We start from the raw sequence: 18,457 nt of genomic DNA, 5'->3' as shown, positions 1-18,457 counted from the left end.
AAGGAGGCTGCAGAAATACTGTCACCCATTATCTAATATTTTTAATAAAAAATATTTTAAAAATAAAAAAATATTTTTAATACAAAAAAATATAAATTAATCTCCCTGAAGTGTGGAACAATACAAACATTCCCAATATTCAAAAAATGTGGTAGAAAGGAGGTACTAAACTACAAACCAGTGTCATTGACAAGTATTCCTTGTAAAGTATAAGAGGAAGTAATCACGTAGACACTTGTTGAGCCTCTGGAGAGGACCGCGACCAAAGGAAAAGTTACACAGTTACTAAGACAGGAAAAGAAAGGCTGGGTAAACTGTGTTTTCCTAGACATCCAAAAGGCATTTGACACTGTTCCCATGAAAGAATGCAAAGATTTGCAGTCAGAGAGGTGTTTGAATCTGTAGGAATTAATGTAACAAGTAGGGTCCCACAAGGCTCTTTCCTGTGACCTCTGCTGTTTATAATTTATATGAACGACCTACACTAGGAAGTGAGCTCGAACATGTCATTGTTTGCAGATGATGCAAAGTTGACGAGGAACGTGAAAACAGAAGAGGACTGCAGGAAGTTACAGGAGGACCTTGGCAAACTCCAGGAGTGGTAAAACAAAATGGTTGTTGGAACTGTGTCCCATTAAGTGTAAGGTAATGAAAATTGGAAAGGGGGAGAGGAGCCAAGAAGGCAGCTGTTTCATACGGGGAAGGCAGCTACAGGAATCGGAGAAGGATCTGGAAGTGTATATAACTCCTACACTCTGGCGATACACACAACCAGGATAACATCAGCAGCATATGGGACGCTGGCAAATATAAGAGTATCATGTTGAAACCTAAACCAGGACTCCTTCCTGGCAATCTACAGAGCATTTGTTAGATCAATACTAGAATATGCAGCACCGGCTTGGTATCCACAATGTGAAGCTTAAAGCTAAAATTTAAAAAGTTCAGAGGTTTGCAACAATATTGGTGCCAGAGCTAAGAGGGTTAAGCTATGAAGACTGGCTAATGGAATTAAATCTCGCAACCCAAGAGGATAAAAGGATCAATGGGGGGATATCATCACAGCATTCAAGATACTGAGAGATAATATACTCTTCACATTGAGAGAAAGCAGGACAAGTGGACACAGGTGAAACCTGGACACACAAATGAGCCGAAGGCATGTAAGGAAATACTCACACCCTGTACGGGTGGTCAGCAAGTGGAATGATCTGAAAGAAGAAGTTGTGGAAGCCACCTCCAGCCACGACGTCAAGGCAGGTTTGACAGAATGTGCAAGTCAGAATAGTTAAATTAAACGCAAGAGGTACATCAAGACTATTAGGCGGGGCATGAAGAGCTAGACCTCACTTCCCTCTAGACACTGATAGGTAATTACTAATAGGTAAACACGCATACGCGCGCGCCCAACCGCCCACCTTCCCCTGTATAACACTTTTCTTCCCTGCTCTAAAGTTGGCGTCTCTCTCTCTCTCTCTCTCTCTCTCTCTCTCTCTCTCTCTCTCTCTCTCTCTCTCTCTCACACACTCACAAGGGGGCTGGTGGCTGAGTGGACAGCGCTCTATACTCGTTGACCTATGGACCGGGGTCCGATCCCCGGCACCGCCGGAAAAAACAAATGGGCAGAGTTTCCTTCACCCTGATGCTATAGTTACCTAGCAGTAAGTTGGTACCTGGGAGATAGACAGCTGCTACGGGCTGCTTCGTGTGTGAGTGTGGGTGTGGAGAAAAAAATTGGTACAGTTGAATGATTGACAGTTGAGAGGCGGGCCGAAAGAGCAAAGCTCAACCCCCGCAAGCACAATTAGGCGAATACAACTCTGTGAATACACAACCCATACCCCCTCACCCTCGCCCCCTCACCCTCGTGCCTCACTCTCGCCCCCTCACCCTCGCCCCCTCACCCTCGTGCCTCACTCTCGCCCCCTCACCCTCGCCCCCTCACCCTCGCTCCCTCACCCTCGCCCCCTCACCCTCGCCCCCTCACCCTCGCCCCCTCACCCTCGCCCTCGCCCCCTCACCCTCGCCCCCTCACCCTCGCCCCCTCACCCTCGCCCCTCACCCTCACCCTCGCCCCCTCACCCTCGCCCCCTCACCCTCGCCCCCTCACCCTCGCCCCCTCACCCTCGCCCCCTCACCCTCGCCCCCTCACCCTCGCCCCTCACCCTCGCCCCCTCACCCTCGCCCCCTCACTCTCACCCCCTCGCCCCCTCACCCTCGCCCCCTCACCCTCGCCCCCTCACCCTCGCCCCCTCACCCTCGCCCCTCACCCTCGCCCCTCACCCTCACCCCCTCACCCTCGCCCCCTCACCCTCGCCCCTCACCCTCGCCCCCTCACCCTCGCCCCCTCACCCTCGCCCCCTCACCCTCGTCCCCTCACCCTCGCCCCTCACCCTCGCCCCCTCACCCTCGCCCCTCACCCTCCCCCCTCACCCTCGCCCCCTCACCCTCGCCCCTCACCCTCGCCCCCTCACCCTCGCCCCCTCACCCTCGCCCCCTCACCCTCGCCCCCTCACCCTCGCCCCCTCACCCTCGCCCTCTCACCCTCGCCCCCTCACCCTCGCCCCCTCACCCTCGCCCCTCACCCTCGCCCCCTCACCCTCGCCCCCTCACCCTCGCCCCCTCACCCTCGCCCCTCACCCTCGCCCCCTCACCCTCGCCCCCTCACCCTCGCCCCTCACCCTCACCCTCGCCCCCTCACCCTCGCCCCTCACCCTCGCCCCCTCACCCTCGCCCCCTCACCCTCGCCCCCTCACCCTCGCCCCCTCACCCTCGTCCCCTCACCCTCGCCCCTCACCCTCGCCCTCTCACCCTCGCCCCTCACCCTCCCCCTCACCCTCGCCCCCTCGCCCCTCACCCTCGCCCCCTCACCCTCGCCCCCTCACCCTCGCCCTCTCACCCTCGCCCCCTCACCCTCGCCCCCTCACCCTCGCCCCTCACCCTCGCCCCCTCACCCTCGCCCCCTCACCCTCGCCCCTCACCCTCGCCCCCTCACCCTCGCCCCCTCACCCTCGCCCCCTCACCCTCGCCCCCTCACCCTCGCCCCCTCACCCTCGCCCCTCACCCTCACCCCCTCACCCTCGCCCCCCCCACCCTCGCCCCTCACCCTCGCCCCTTCACCCTCGCCCCCTCACCCTCGCCCCCTCACCCTCGTCCCCTCACCCTCGCCCCTCACCCTCGCCCACTCACCCTCGCCCCTCACCCTCCCCCCTCACCCTCGCCCCCTCACCCTCGCCCCTCACCCTCGCCCCCTCACCCTCGCCCCCTCACCCTCGCCCCCTCACCCTCGTCCCCTCACCCTCGCCCCCTCACCCTCGCCCCTCACCCTCCCCCCTCACCCTCGCCCCCTCACCCTCGCCCCTCACCCTCGCCCCCTCACCCTCGCCCCCTCACCCTCGCCCCCTCACCCTCGCCCCCTCACCCTCGCCCACTCACCCTCGCCCCTCACCCTCCCCCCTCACCCTCGCCCCCTCACCCTCACCCTCGCCCTCGCCCCCTCACCCTCGCCCCCTCACCCTCGCCCCCTCACCCTCGCCCCCTCACCCTCGCCCCTCACCCTCGCCCCCTCACCCTCGCCCCTCACCCTCGCCCCCTCACCCTCGCCCCTCACCCTCGCCCCCTCACCCTCGCCCCCTCACCACCAGCATCAGATTTGTGAAGGTTTTACACGGGCACTTCCCGCCCCCTGCCTCCCCTCGCCTGGGAGTGAGGGGACCAGATTGATGAAGGGGCCCTCGCCCCCTCCCCTTCGTGCTCTCCCCTCCCCCCCTCCCTTCCGCCCCTCTCTCCCTCCACCTTTCCCTGGCATACCTCTTAGTGTGTGGGAGAGTGCGCGTAGTGAGGGGGTTACGTGAGGGATAGAAGTGCGTGGGAGAGAGGGGATGGGAAGGAGGGGAATGGATGTGGGGGGGGGGAGGCTGAGGAGCTAAGAAAACAAGCAACAGTACAAATAGAAATGGGGAGGAGGGGAAAGGTATGGTAAGTTTTAAGGGAGAGTTGCGGGGGGGGGGGGGTTGATGGGGGGTGGGGTGGGGAAGGTGCCGAAGGGGTAATAACAGTGGTAAGAAGGGAGAGGTAATGAGAGGGGCCGCGCTCATCACCCCGCCCTATTTCTTTCCCATATCAACCTTCCCTTCTCTCCTAAACCATTAACCACCGCCCCTCTCACCAACCCCCTCCCCATTTCCCCCATCAAGTTCTCCCCTTTCTGCGCCCCCTTTCCCTCTCACCCTTCTTTACGCCGGTTCACCCCCTCCCCCCCCCTTTTTATCAACCTACAGTCTCTTTCAACCCTTTCTAATCTCTCTTCTCCTCTCTCTCTCCCATCCCTCATACCTCTTTTGCTCCTTCCACTCTCCATTTCTTTCCCTCTCTTGGATGTGTGCCTTCCCGGTGAGCTGGCTACATCCTTGTGGTCACTTATCCAGTTATGAACCAAGGTGTGTAGCGCTTACCCTCACTGACCGAGCGGCCTACAGCGTGAATGTATCGACCTCAGGAGCCGTCTTTCAAGGCTAATAGACCATTCGTATTATCCAATAGTCTTTGTCCTCTGGTTTTGATTCGTCTTCAGTCGTTAGTCAAACTGGCAGACGCGCTGACTGACTCTGGGGCTCCAGAGGGCTCCAGGGAAGCTCCAGGGGGGCTTCAGGGGGGCTCCGGGGGCTCCAAAACCCGTGATGGAAGGAGCATTAGGACGTCATAGCCACGTCCTATAGCTCCTACACATCGTACATAAAACGCAAAAATATTAGCCTTTATTTTCGTTAGGCTGGGCTGGGCTGGGCTGGGCTGGGCTAGGCTGGGCTGGGCTGGGCTGGGCTGGGCTGGGCTGGGCTAGGCTGGGCTGGGCTGGGCTGGGCTGGGCTGGGCTGGGCTGGGCTGGACTGGGCTGGGCTGGGCTGGGCTGGGCTGGGCTGGGCTGGGCTGGGCTGGGCTTGGCTAGATCATGATATGTTCGTTTGAAGCACAATGATGACGTAGGAAAGTGTTCTCAGGTCTTAACACCCTACTCTGAGACCCGGTACACACAACACACACACACACACACACACACACACACACACACACACACACACACACACACACTAGCTAATGACGTTGTTATATCTCGATAACAAAGTAATTAATTTTAAATATATTTTTTTGCACCGTCTTGTGTTACACCTTTCTCCCCTCTCCTGTCAGCCTCGTGTTGTTTACCTCGAAGCTTCCCCTCACCTTTCTCCCCTCTCCCCTTACCCCTCACATCTTTCCCGTCTCTGCTCACCCCTCTATTCTCACCCCTTACCGCTCTCCCCCTCACTCCTCTCCCCTAATTCTTTCCTCACTACCCCAGCCCTCTCCTCTCCCTCGCTGTCTCTCCTTTCAATGTTCACCCTCTCTCCTTCCTCTCTCCCTCACCACGTCTCTCCCTCACACCCATCCTCCAACTCTTTTTATTCGTCCGCTTTTATTTATCGTTCTCTCATTTGCTTTATTTCCTCTTCTTTTTCATCTTCCATCTGATTCTTTCACCTCTCTTGCCCCTTTATGTCCTTTCTGCTCTCTCGTTTCTACATATTCAAATTCATTCATTCTCTCTCTCTCTCTCTCTCGTCTCTCTCTCTCTCTCTCTCTCTCTCTCTCTCTCTCCTCTCTCTTCCTCTCTCTCTCTCTCTCTCTCTCTCTCTCTCTCTCTCTCTTTCTCTCTGTACTCGGTGTCTGGATTTTTATCTTCACCCCTTTCTCTCTACCACTCCTGCTCGTCCCCTCTGTCTCCCCTCCCAAGCCCTCTGTTTCCCCTCTCCCCTCACTCTCGCCAGCACCTGAGGCAGGAAGCCACGAGATCCAACACTGTGAGCAGTAATCCATCCACTAGGCTAGGACTGGGGCCGCCCCGTCGCCCACCAAATGGGGGATTACCTCTCTTCCCCACCAACTCCTCCCTATAGCAGTCTTCTCCCCACTACCTATTCCCCTACAACTTCCACTTCCTCCACTTCGTCCTTTCCACTTTTATATCCATCTTACCGTGTTAATTGCCTCCTCATCTCCACTTTCTTCCTCCTCCCAGTCTCCACTCTCATCACCCTCACTGGCACCCCTTAACCTTCTCTCCCTCCCTCCCTCAACCTCTCTACCACCATCCACACACATACTATCCTCCCTTACTACCACCCCTTCTCCTTCCCTATCACCACCCATCCCGAGGTGAGGGTGCAAGGGAGAGAGTAGAAATGAGGTAAGGGTATGAGGTAAGGAGTAAGGTAAACTAGAAATAAGTGGAGAGTTGAAAATAGGGGAGGCGGATCTTAGGTGTGGCGGGAAGGATAGGGAATGGGAAGGGAAAGTGAGGGGGAGGGGGAAAGGAAGGGGAGTGAAGGGAAGGGATGATAAAGGGGAAATTGTAGGATATCAGAATGATGGGAAGGGGGTGGGGGGTGGGGGGAATAAGAGGTTATTGGAAAGTTGATGAAGGTGTGTAACTAATTCGGTGAGGGGGGGGAGAAGGGTGGTGTAATTGAGGTTGATGGAACTACTCAGGAAAGTTGTTTGGTTGAGTTGGTGGGAGGGGCATAGTTGAATAGGATTGGTTGTTAGGGGGCATGAGGGGAGGGGTTGGACCTTTGCCTAATTAGGGGCAGAAAGTCGCCCAGGTAAATTGGAGTCTAATTGGGAATATGGACCAATAAAATAGAAGGAAAGGAAGAGGAAACGAAAATAGTATGGAGGGAGCGTAGCAAATTGGAAAGAGAGAGGGATGGGATGGAAGATTAGAGCTGTAGGCCTGATGAACTAGGAAGGGATGGGAGTGGGGGGTGGGGGTAGATTAGAGAATGGGGAACACCCGATTAAATTGGGCGGAAAATTTGTTGGTAATTGGGAGTAAGGAAATAGACATGGCACAATTGGGGGTCAAGAGAGACTGGTAAGCCAAGGGAGTGATGAGGAGGGAAGGCAAAAGGGGGGAAGAGACAAATTAAAAACAAAGTAACAGCGCTTGATAAATTGGTGTGGAAGGGAAGCATGATAAATAGGGCAAGCAGGGGGGCCGGATGATAGATGGCGGGAAAGAGGCTAATGGGACAAGAGGACAAGGGAGAAGACAAACTAAAGAAAATTGGATATATACAACAAAATCGAAACTACATAACAGAGATGATCGCGATAACGATCAAATACTTAATTTAAATATTAACAAAAAACGCACAAGGAAAACTTTGCAAGTTTCCAATTAAAGCAACAAATACATGAAAAAATGGAACTTCAGCAATAAAGAAACTGAAACCCGCTTAGGACGTCCTTGGCGTCTGAAGGTTCAGTAAACAGTGTTGACTATATTTCCTGTTAACCGGATCCAACTTCTCTCTACATAATATTGATGTATTATACAGCAAAATTAGGTTAATATAGTATAGAGTTGATTAAAAGTTACACTAGTTTTCATTGTTTATTGAAGTATATATATATATATATATATATATATATATATATATATATATATATATATAGTATAATAACTAATACACACACACACTAATATATACACATAATATCGCTGACGTGTAAACCTAAATTATGGACCGTTAATAGGAGAATTCGCTGATGTGTGAAATATAAAGTAATTTGGGTGATAAATGATCGCTGGAAACTACCGTCAGTTAATCAAATAGACAATTAACATTAACAATTTAAATGGGCCATAAAAGCCACCGGTAATATATAGTGTACAGTGAAAGGTATCACTATCTGTCTCTTTCTCCTCCCCTCCTTCCTCTCTCTCTCTCTCTCTCTCTCTCTCTCTCATCTCTCTCTCTCTCTCTCTCTCTCTCTCTCTCTCTCCTCTTCTACAGTATGCATCAGTTCTTTATCATTAAGTCATATCCATGGCGCACGTTGGTGAGCAACTTCCTCCTCACACTACCTCCCTGTCAATTTAGGCTGTGTAACTCCTCAGTCCTAATAATGTATACGCAGGCACTTTTCATAGCCTCCGAAGATGCTGAAGAGAGCTTCACTGAAACGCGTCCTTCAGCGACATGGGTCAGGCCAAATTAAGTTGAGAAACGAATTTTGGTAAATTTGTCCGCTGCCTTCCCAAGGAGGAAGAATATGAGAAGTATAGAGGAGATTGGTGCTAAAATTATTGATATCATCATCTCAGTGATAATCAATAACACGTTTTTAAGAAAGACTGCTACCAATATATAACTTTTTCATGCTTTTAGCCACACACAATTAGGCCTAGTGGATCAGTATTATAGTTGGCAGATATCCTTAACTGCGACATTCTGCAAACTAACGAAATTAGGCTGTATTATTGATAGTTTATAATGCTCTAAAATACAAATATTTTGAGCTTTGACCAGGGTCACGAAATAATATATATTGCATAAATTATATTTCATTTATGAGAGGTTGCGAAGATTTGTTTTGTTCCAATACTTCGAGAACATACAATGTTTCAATATATAAATTCCTAAGATTACATTTTCGAAACACTTATAATATTTAAGACAATTTGGCCTGTTAAACAAGAGAGTATTGATAGTGTTAGTTTGACGTATAAGAGTAACCAAGTTTTAAATATTAGGAATTTATTTTTCAGTTTTATTAAACAATAGAGATTTTATTCAAAATTTGAAAATATCCTGAGTTACTTTACAATTTATTGATATATTTTAGTTTTGTTTGATAAAACTGTAATATCAATATAGTTATAGGTTAAGTACTAATTGTAATTAAGAATCAATAAAATGCTTATCATCAAACACTAAGAAGGTTAGGTTATGGTTTTCTATTCAGCTTTAAAGGTAAATCAAATATGCACAATATATTTGACCGTACAGTTTAATGCTAAGTGAAAATAAGTACAATTCCTGACTGCTGTGAATAGTACATAATTACACCTTACTGTGATGTTACATTTCCCCTCCCCAGTTTTTGGAGGACGGGCTGCATAGACTGATATGCTGAGGGGCGCATAGATTACTAACAAAAATTTGCAGGCAATAACGCATGGATTACGAACATTAGACGGTAGACATCGCGTGGATTACGAACACAAGATTATAGACATAAACGAGCGAACTTAGACCATTCAAATACAGACCAAACTTCGCTCGCTAAAGACATACACTTCCTCCATGTGCAAACGACGAGTCACAAAGTGCTGTGGATAGTACCTCCATAATACATTTTACATTTATACTCAAACTATATAACATCTGTGTTGTATATACGTCCACTGTCACGCGAACTGCTGAAATAACACTACTAAAGTTAAACCAAACTAATATTTGATTACACCGCTAACGTTGTCAGACATTTTACCGCTGGTTAAACACACTGATATTGCAGTACGCTGAAGTGAGTGAATGATATGTCAATTACGTACGTGGGTAATGGTGATGCATTACATGAATTGCAAAGAATTCTGTGAGGTGTATTCACCTAGGGGAAAGCACCAAGCCATTACGACTATGTAGCACTGGGAAGGGGTCAGCTTAAGGATTTGGGATGGAACGGGGGAAGGAATGGTGCCCAACCACTTGGGACAGTCTGGGATTGAACGCCGACCTGCATGAAGCGAGACCGTCGCTCTACCGTCCATCCCAAATGGTTGGTTGCGGGGGTTGAGCTTTGACTCTGTGGTCCCGCCTATCAACAGGTGTACAGATTCCTGAGCCTACTGGGCTCTATCATATCTGCATTTGAAACTGTGTATGGAGTCAGCCTCCACCACCTCACTGCCTAATGCATTCAATCTGTAAACTACTCTGACACTGCGTGTGTGTGTGAGAGAGATTATATCAGCTCATCCTCCTGTTTCGATAGTACTTTTTGTAATTATGTAGTCCATAGTACCATTGTTTATTGACATAATGGTCAATTAGAAAGTAGAATTTGGGACGATTGAATTTGAACAAACCAGAAAATTTTGTACTTTTCCATAACCTACTCATCCTAAGCTTAATGCACGTTATGTGGGGCCTAATATAGTAGATATATGTGCTATACTAGGCCTACGAATATTTAAGTTTGGTTTTGGCTTTATTTTTCTGGACTCGTATAAAGTGGATAGTACCAAATGCGACCTAATTGACCATTACGTCAATGGACAACGGTACTGTGGTCCACATGGTCACAAAAAGTACTCTCTAAACAGGAGGATGGGCTGGATCCTCACGGATTCTAGTCTGATTAAGGGTGAAATATTCGGTCAAATTCCCGAAGATTTTTTTTATCAGAAAAAAATATTTCTATAAGAACATAAAGTAGTTTCAGGGCTCCCTAATATTAGATTTTATGAAAGGAAAGTGGGGGGGGGGCTAAGCACGGGGAGGGAGTGTGTGTGATGTGGGAGGGGGGGACGTGGGGTAAGACAAAGGGTGGGGGAGAGGGGTGAACATATATTGTTATATTAATGCTACAACGGGTTTGTTTGTACTTGAATTCCTCTCCAATTTTTGTATCATTGGCCAATTTAATAAGTTCGTGTTTGCTCCTGTATCCAATTCATATAATTATGAATAAAGAATAAAGGTCTCTGGAAAGGCCTAAGGTTCCCTGCTTTACTTTGTCTCTTCCATTCTAGTCCAGCAATTGTGGCCATTTTATGGCAACCATGACCTAATCTTGTTTCAGGAACTTGTACTCACCTAGTTATGTTTGCGGGGGGGTTGAGCTCTGGCTCTTTTGGTCCCGCCTCTCTACTGTCAATCAAACTGGTAACTTGTGTCCACTACCATATGCGTCCGCTACGTTCCTTTTCAATATCTGGAACGGAGCAGCGTCCATACACTACTGTTCCCCAGGTGTATGGAACCTCTCCTCAGGTTAGGCATTCGTAATATAGTATAGCATTTCAATGTATTCAAAATCTGTGTTTTCATGTATACAATGTTGTAATTTCGCGTAAATGTAATTTCGCGTAAAAGGCCTGTGTTAGGTTAGTTTCTGTTGGCAATTACTTGAATTGGCTGTGCGTAACGGCTGTAGAGCAACCGCTTCACAGACTGTGATTGTTCAAGCTGCGGCCGACCTCAAAGAAGCATTTGTAAATTGTGTATCCAAAATCAGCATTTTCTCACATATAAAATATTAGATTTTGGTGTATAGCTAGGCCTAGATTAGGTGTTGAGACTCTTAATAGCAAATTACGTGTGTTTGTAGTATGTGGTGAAGCTTACCAGAGCTCCAATTCGAACAGAGGACGTGAGAGAAAGACTGTTTGAGAATAGTTTGAACGGCAATTGTGAGTCAGGGTCAGTGTTTTTATACATAATCAGCGCTCTGGCGGCTTGATTGAAGAGTACATTGCTGTATTCACGAGCACGGACTGGTATATAATATTGAAATCTTTGTATAGTGTTTAAAATATGATTGAATATGTCTCTAGCATCGCCCACTCTCTGTGCTCAAGGGCAGAGAACCGCCCACTCTCTGTGCTCAAGGGCCAGAGAACCGCCCACCCTCTGTGCTCAAGGGCCAGAGAACCGCCACCCTCTGTGCTCAAGGGCCAGAGAACCGCCCACCCTCTGTGCTCAAGAGCCAGAGAACCGCCCACCCTCTGTGCTCAAGGGCCAGAGAACCGCCCACCTTCTGTGCTCAAGGGCCAAAGAACCGCCCACCCTCTGTGCTCAAGGGCCAGAGAACCGCCCACCTTCTGTGCTCAAGGGCCAGAGAGCCGCCCACCTTCTGTGCTCAAGGGCCAGAGAACCGCCCACCTTCTGTGCTCAAGGGCCAGAGAACCGCCCACCCCTCTGTGCCAAGGGCCAGAGAACCGCCCACATTCTGTGCTCAAGGGCCAGAGAACCGCCCACCCTCTGTGCTCAAGGGCCAGAGAAACCGCCCACCCTCTGTGCTCAAGGGCCAGAGAACCGCCCACCTTCTGTGCTCAAGGGCCAGAGAAACCGCCCACCTTCTGTGCTCAAGGGCAGAGAACGCCCACCCTCTGTGCTCAAGGGCCAGAGAACCGCCCACCTTCTGTGCTCAAGGGCCAAAGAACCGCCCACCCTCTGTGCTCAAGGGGCCAGAGAAACCGCCCACCTTCTGTGCTCAAGGGCCAGAGAAACCGCCCACCCTCTGTGCTCAAGGGCCAGCAGAACCACCCACTCTGTGCTCAAGGCTAGAAGAACCGCCCACCCTCTGTGCTCAAGGGCCAGAGAACCGCCCACCCTCTGTGCTCAAGGGCAAGAGAACCGCCCACCCTCTGTGCTCAAGGGCCAGAGAACCACCCACTCTGTGCTCAAGGGCCAGAGAACCGCCCACCCTCTGTGCTCAAGGGCCAGAGAACCGCCCACCCTCTGTGCTCAAGGGCCAGAGAACCGCCCACCCTCTGTGCTCAAGGGCCAGAGAACCGCCCACCCTCTGTGCTCAAGGGCCAGAGAACCGCCCACCTTCTGTGCTCAAGGGCCAGAGAACCGCCCACCCTCTGTGCTCAAGGGCCAGAGAACCGCCCACCCTCTGTGCTCAAGGGCCAGAGAACCGCCCACCTCTGTGCTCAAGGGCCAGAGAACCGCCCACCCTCTGTGCTCAAGGGCCAGAGAACCACCCACTCTGTGCTCAAGGGCCAGAGAACGCCCACCCTCTGTGCTCAAGGGCCAGAGAACCGCCCACCCTCTGTGCTCAAGGGCCAGAGAACCGCCCACCCTCTGTGCTCAAGGGCCAGAGAACCGCCCACCCTCTGTGCTCAAGGGCCAGAGAACCGCCCACCCTCTGTGCTCAAGGGCCAGAGAACCGCCCACCCTCTGTGCTCAAGGTTGTACATTCTACATGCGCTAGGATTTTCTTCAGTGCCTCATCAGCTTTTCAAAAACTGGAAGACCATCTTACCTTGCGGTGATTTCGGGGGTCAAGGTCCCCGCGGCCCGGTCCCCGACCAGGGGACCGGTTGATGGTCTGGTCAACCAGGCTGTTGGACGCGGCTGCTCGCAGTCTGACGCATGAATCACAGCTTGGTTGATCAGGTATTCTTTGGTGGTGCTTATGAAGTTCTCTCTTGAACACTGTGAGTAGTCGGCCAGTTATGTCCCTTATGTGTCCCTTATGGAAGCTTGTTGAACAGTCTCGAGCCTCTGATGTTGATAGCGTTCTCTCTCAGAGTACCTGTTGCACCTCTGCTCTTCAACGTGGGTATTCTGCACATCCTGCCATGCCTCCTGGTCTCATGTGGTGTTATTTCTGTGTGCAGGTTTGGGACCAGCCTCTCTATTTTCCACTTGTAAATTATGACTGAGTTTTCTTTTTTCCAATTTCTCCGGGTTTTGTCGATTCTGATTTTCTCGTGGGTACTTTCTCTCAACTCCCTATTTCAACGTTGTTTACAAGTTTCTTAATGGCAAACACTGTCCAATAATTCGTCATTTGCTTCAGAAGTTCTTTTTAATCTGTTTTCTGTTGATTTTTAATTTAAATCACCTGAAATGCAGACATTAGCATACTCGACTTGATAATGGTCCACGACGGATCGAAACGTCGTCGTTTCTCCATCTTCTGATCTGTCGTTTGATCGTCATTATTATATCTAGATGCCCAACATCTTTGCTCCCAAAAATCTCGTTTTGATTTTCATTAGATTAATTTTTTATCGTTTTTAAATGATAAAAAATCATTTTATCATCTTTATCATTTTCTCTGATAAAGATTGCTACCAGCGTTTTTTTGTCTAATTGTGTAATTAATGTGACATCATTTCTACCCATTAATTTTAAATTCTGCTAATATTTCTCTAAATTCAATATTTTCCACGTTTCTGTGATTGCTATAACCTCTACTATTTAAGTATTATGCTATCATATAACATATCCTCTTATCTGTTCTTTTAAGTTTATCCTTATCTAATTTTACTCGTGTTATCTTCGCCTCGGCTTATAGGTCGACAAGTCGCCCAGTCCTAATCCTCACCCAAGCTCAATTTACAGGATTACAAGTCGCATTTTCGTTTGGGGGTTTAAACCATATATGATTAGTTGTATAAAATGAAAATGAACGTTCTGTGTGTGCGTGTGCGAGACAAATTTGTTGTTATAGATTCTCTGCAATCAATGTCAATTCAGATTATCTAAATAACTTTTTGATTATTGGCGAGGTATTTGTCGTTTTCAGACATCAATGTCTGCTTTTCTAATTCAACGTGAAACCAGATAGATCGACTGATATCTTTTTACGGCGATCCATACTGCTTCTGATAATCTTGTTCTGTGACCAGGTAGTAAGGGGCCCGACCTCTTGCCCTCTCACCACATGATTTGTACTCTTAAGTGCCACCCCACAGCCCGCAGCCCACTCCCTATTTTATCACCCCATAGTTACGTGTTTCACCCCCCACTACCAACAGTTAGGTGCTTCATCCCCCCTCTACCAACAGTTCAAGTTCCTGGAGTAAGGACTTCCATTGCAACTAGCATAGCGGTCTGTCCCACTTCCAGAGTCAAGGTGGTCCTTTTTTGTAGATTGTTCTATTGACTATTCGCTTCTCTGTGTGACTCTTCCCAATGTGCCTTTCTTCCCCGCCGTCCTCTCCACCCCCTACTCCTCAGTATTACACTCTGTTCCTTGGTTGGTCATTTCTCTCCATCTTCTACGAGTTCACTATAGCCCGTGTTATTTGGAACTTTTATTCTAAGTAGCTGAATGTTCCACGACACAACACCCCATCTTGTTTTTCACTGGCTCACCCTTGGTGAGTCCCCACTCACCCAAATGGTGAGTCCTTACTCACCCACCCATAAGAGTTCATTTCATACGTCACCCAAAAAGATCCCTTCCATCTATCTCGTCTGCTTCATGGAATAGCTTCCCTTCCCTTCCTCCCATGAACAATTACTCCCCCCCCCCCTCCTCCCCTTCCCATTTTCTACCAAACCTACCCCCATTACATGGATCACCACCACCCGTCTCTCTCTTCCCATCAACACACATTCATCTACAATTCCATTACTTCGTCATCCCCATCCTTTTATCCGACATACACTATTCCCCAACCCTCCACCTGGCATTCTTCCGTCCCATCCCATTCCTTCACCCAACACTACCCATTTCCCATCTATCCACCAATTACTTCCTCACATCTTACTATGCCAGTAAGCAATTTGGTTTGAGTTAGTCCTGTCCAAGGTGGATTGACTGGGCTCCAATCCTTAACTGTTCGCCTCTGTTCACCCAGCAGTAACTGGGTACCTGGTTGTTAACCGATGGGGCGGGTGGTGTTCCAGGGAAAAGTAGCGGGTATGGTTTACCATGAGCTATGGGAAGGGAAAATTTCAGCCCTCAGTCTGGTAACGGTGTTGGGTGTCTGTCCCTATACCTCCCCCTGTGTGTGTACGAAAGAACCAGACTATTTCTCTCAGGGTCATCACCCATATGCCAGCTAAAGTGCCTCTTCAAAAGTTCCCCCCTCCCCCACCCCCTCCCTCTCCTTCCCTTTCAATGGCCCTGTTTAAGGGTTTGTTCTGTTCCCACGTCCAGGTGCATAGGTTATGTTGCTTTTGTCTTTCCCATTTTCCATGGATCATCTCCAGTCTCCCCTCTCATTCATAGGATCAACTCCCCCTTCCGAGGGACGCCTCCCCCCCTCCTCCAGGGGACACCTCTCGGTCCCCCTCTCTCTAGGGGACACCTCTCGGCCCCCCCTCTCTCCAGGGGACACCTCTCGGTCCTCCCCCCCTCCAGGGGACACCTCTCGGCTCCCCCCACCTCCAGGGGACACCTCTCGCCCCCCCCCCCCTCAGAGGAACATCTCTTCCCTACATCCTTCTAAACCTTCTCCCTCCCCCCTCCCACTCTCCCCCAGGATTACCGGAGAGGTCGCTCGTCAATTGCGTGTTTCAGGACTGCTCAATTACACCGGGATTTGAAGGTTGTTAGTCTCTGCTTTACTGAGTGTGTCCGGTAGTCCCTTGGAGGAGCCGCCCCAGATGGTGTACCGGGGGGCTGGTGTACCGGAAGACTGGTGTACCGGGGGCTGGTGTACCGGGGGGCTTGGTGTACCGGGGGGGGCTGGTGTACCGGGGGGGGATGGTGTACCGGGGGGCTGGTGTGCCGGGGGGGGCTGGTGTACCGGGGGGGGGCTGGTGTACCGGGGGGGGGGCCTGGTGTAACGGTGGGCTGGTGTACCGGGGGGGCTGGTGTGCTGGGGGGGCTGGTGTACCGGGGGCTGGTGTACCGGGGGGCTGGTGTACCGGGGGGCTGGTGTACCGGGGGGCTGGTGTACCGGGCGGCTGGTGTTACCGAGGGGCTGGTGTACCGAGGGGCTGGTGTACAATAAAAAAATGAGCTTGTCGGTAATCTGTGTATTGCAGGGCGGCACCTTGCAAACTATTAGCCGCCGGAGGGAGTACCAGGCGGCCGGCCGGAGGGTGTACCAGCGGCCGCCAGAGGGAAGAGTACCAGCGGCCGGCCGGAGGGAGTACCAGCGGCCGGCCGGAGCGAGTACCAGCGGCCGGCCAGAGGGAGTACCAGCGGCCGGCCGGAGCGAGTACCAGCGGCCGGCCGGAGGCGAAGTACCAGCGGCCGGCCAGAGGCGAGTACCAGCGGCCGGCCGGAGGGAGTACCAGCGGCCGGCCGGAGGGAGTACCAGCGGCCGGCCGGAGGGAGTACCAGCGGCCGGCCGGAGGGAGTACCAGCGGCCGGCCGGAGGGAGTACCAGCGGCCGGCCGGAGGGAGTACCAGCGGCCGGCCGGAGGGTGTACCAGCGGCCGGCCGGAGGGTGTAGTCCACCAGTAGCACGGCTCCAGTGTTGGCCGCCGGAGTGATCTCCCGCCCTTGACACATTCTTCAACACCCGGCGCAGGCCATATAACTCACCAATTTACGCATAAGAACATCGACAACAATTATACCTCTTGCTTCAAGTCTTAGCCTTCGTGCAGCGCGATATAATTACCTTTTGACAACTGGTGTGAGAACAGGAGCCGTGGCGACAGTCTCCCGACCAGCCGCTGATACTCGGCCATAATCACATTCACTGAAACACATTCATTAAGCACGCAACATCAATACGGCAACACGCGAGCCTCGCCGCGGCAACAAACCGCCCAATCAAAATCGACTTCAGATCAAATCCGCCGTTTTTTTATTATTATTTTTTTTAAGCCACCAGCCTGCACTATTGATTTCCACTGTGTAACACTGGCACCATGCAACAGCACTCACACACAGCGACGGTGCCACAACACGGCACCACAGCAATACCGGGGAGGTCCCGGCCACTGGGTTACAAAAGGTCTTGCTTAAGGAAATCGCGCGCTAGGCGCCCGGGTTGATGAAGCTGTGAGTGCCGCCATGACAGTTGGGGGAGGGAATCGTACAGTTGCCACACCTCGCTGCTCACAAATTGTATTTGACTTAAACGCTGACCTCGCTTACTCCGGAACATTTTCTAGCGTGATGTATGCAACCAAATCATGCTTCAAAATTACAATCATGCACTTAAGTATGTATGTGTTGTCATTATGCGAGAGAAAATGATCTCTTAAGTTGAGAGAATTCACGAGGGCCGGCACTAGGCGGAGTCAGGTCGAGGGGGCGTGGAGGGTGAGTGACAGCGGCGGTGGGGGAAGCGGAGGCAGGGCGCGGATGGGCGGGGCTACCAACGTAACACCTCCACTTATTTGCATGACTTTTTATGTTGTAACGATTAGCAGACTTGAAGCTTTGGAGGGGAGGGGGTTATGGGGGGCGAGGCAGCATTTTTAGTCCTTTTGGCTAATTCAATTTTGCCGTGTTGCTCTGATATCATCACATCAGTGTGGGAGATTGCTTTGTTACCTTCAACGTCTTAGCACGAGATGTCTGCTGAATGAATCGTAATTATTAAAATAATTATATATATATATATAATTATATATATATATATATATATATATATATATATATATATATATATATATATATAATCACGAGGCAAGAAACTAATAAAACAAAATCATGTTCATTATGCACATTTTTTTCCGAGAATTGTAAGTCAAAATAGGATAAATCTGAACTGAGAGACTCGTAAGAAATTAAGTTTGAATTGTATGCAAGTATTTAAACGCGCATTTAGCCGTTTTATGATTTTTTCTTTGATCTTCTATCACAAAGGATCCATACGAATGTGTACAGTGTGAGGAGGGAAGCCTCGCTACACGGGTGTAGTGTGAGGAGGGAAGCCTCGCTACAAGGGTGAAGTGTGAGGAGGGAAGCCTCGCTACAAGGGTGTAGTGTGAGGAGGGAAGCCTCGCTACAAGGGTGTAGTGTGAGGAGGGAAGCCTCGCTACAAGGGTGTAGTGTGAGGAGGGAAGCCTCGCTACAAGGGTGTAGTGTGAGGAGGGAAGCCTCGCTACAAGGGTGTAGTGTGAGGAGGGAAGCCTCGCTACAAGGGTGTAGTGTGAGGAGGGAAGCCTCGCTACAAGGGTGCGGTGTGAGGAAGGAAGCCTCGCTACAAGGGTGAAGTGTGGAGAGAAGCCTCACTACAAGGGTGTAGTGTGAG

At 50.6% G+C, this 18,457-nt stretch overlaps 1 protein-coding gene across 1 annotated transcript in view; it reads left to right on the top strand.

Moving 5' to 3' along the window:
• LOC123747600 (uncharacterized) overlaps positions 1–12,829 on the top strand; it is a 34,266-nt gene extending 21,437 nt beyond the window's left edge. The window contains exon 2 of the mRNA XM_045729825.2: positions 11,384–12,829. Coding sequence (XP_045585781.2) covers positions 11,384–12,829 — 1,446 coding nt within the window. The remainder of the gene's footprint in view (positions 1–11,383) is intronic.
• Positions 12,830–18,457: the final 5,628 nt, after the last annotated feature.

Source organism: Procambarus clarkii, chromosome 10 (genome assembly GCF_040958095.1).
Source record: "Procambarus clarkii isolate CNS0578487 chromosome 10, FALCON_Pclarkii_2.0, whole genome shotgun sequence".
In the NCBI taxonomy this organism is placed as follows: domain Eukaryota; kingdom Metazoa; phylum Arthropoda; class Malacostraca; order Decapoda; family Cambaridae; genus Procambarus; species Procambarus clarkii.
Note: the sequence above shows the minus strand (reverse complement) of the source record. Positions and strands in the feature narration are given on the sequence as shown.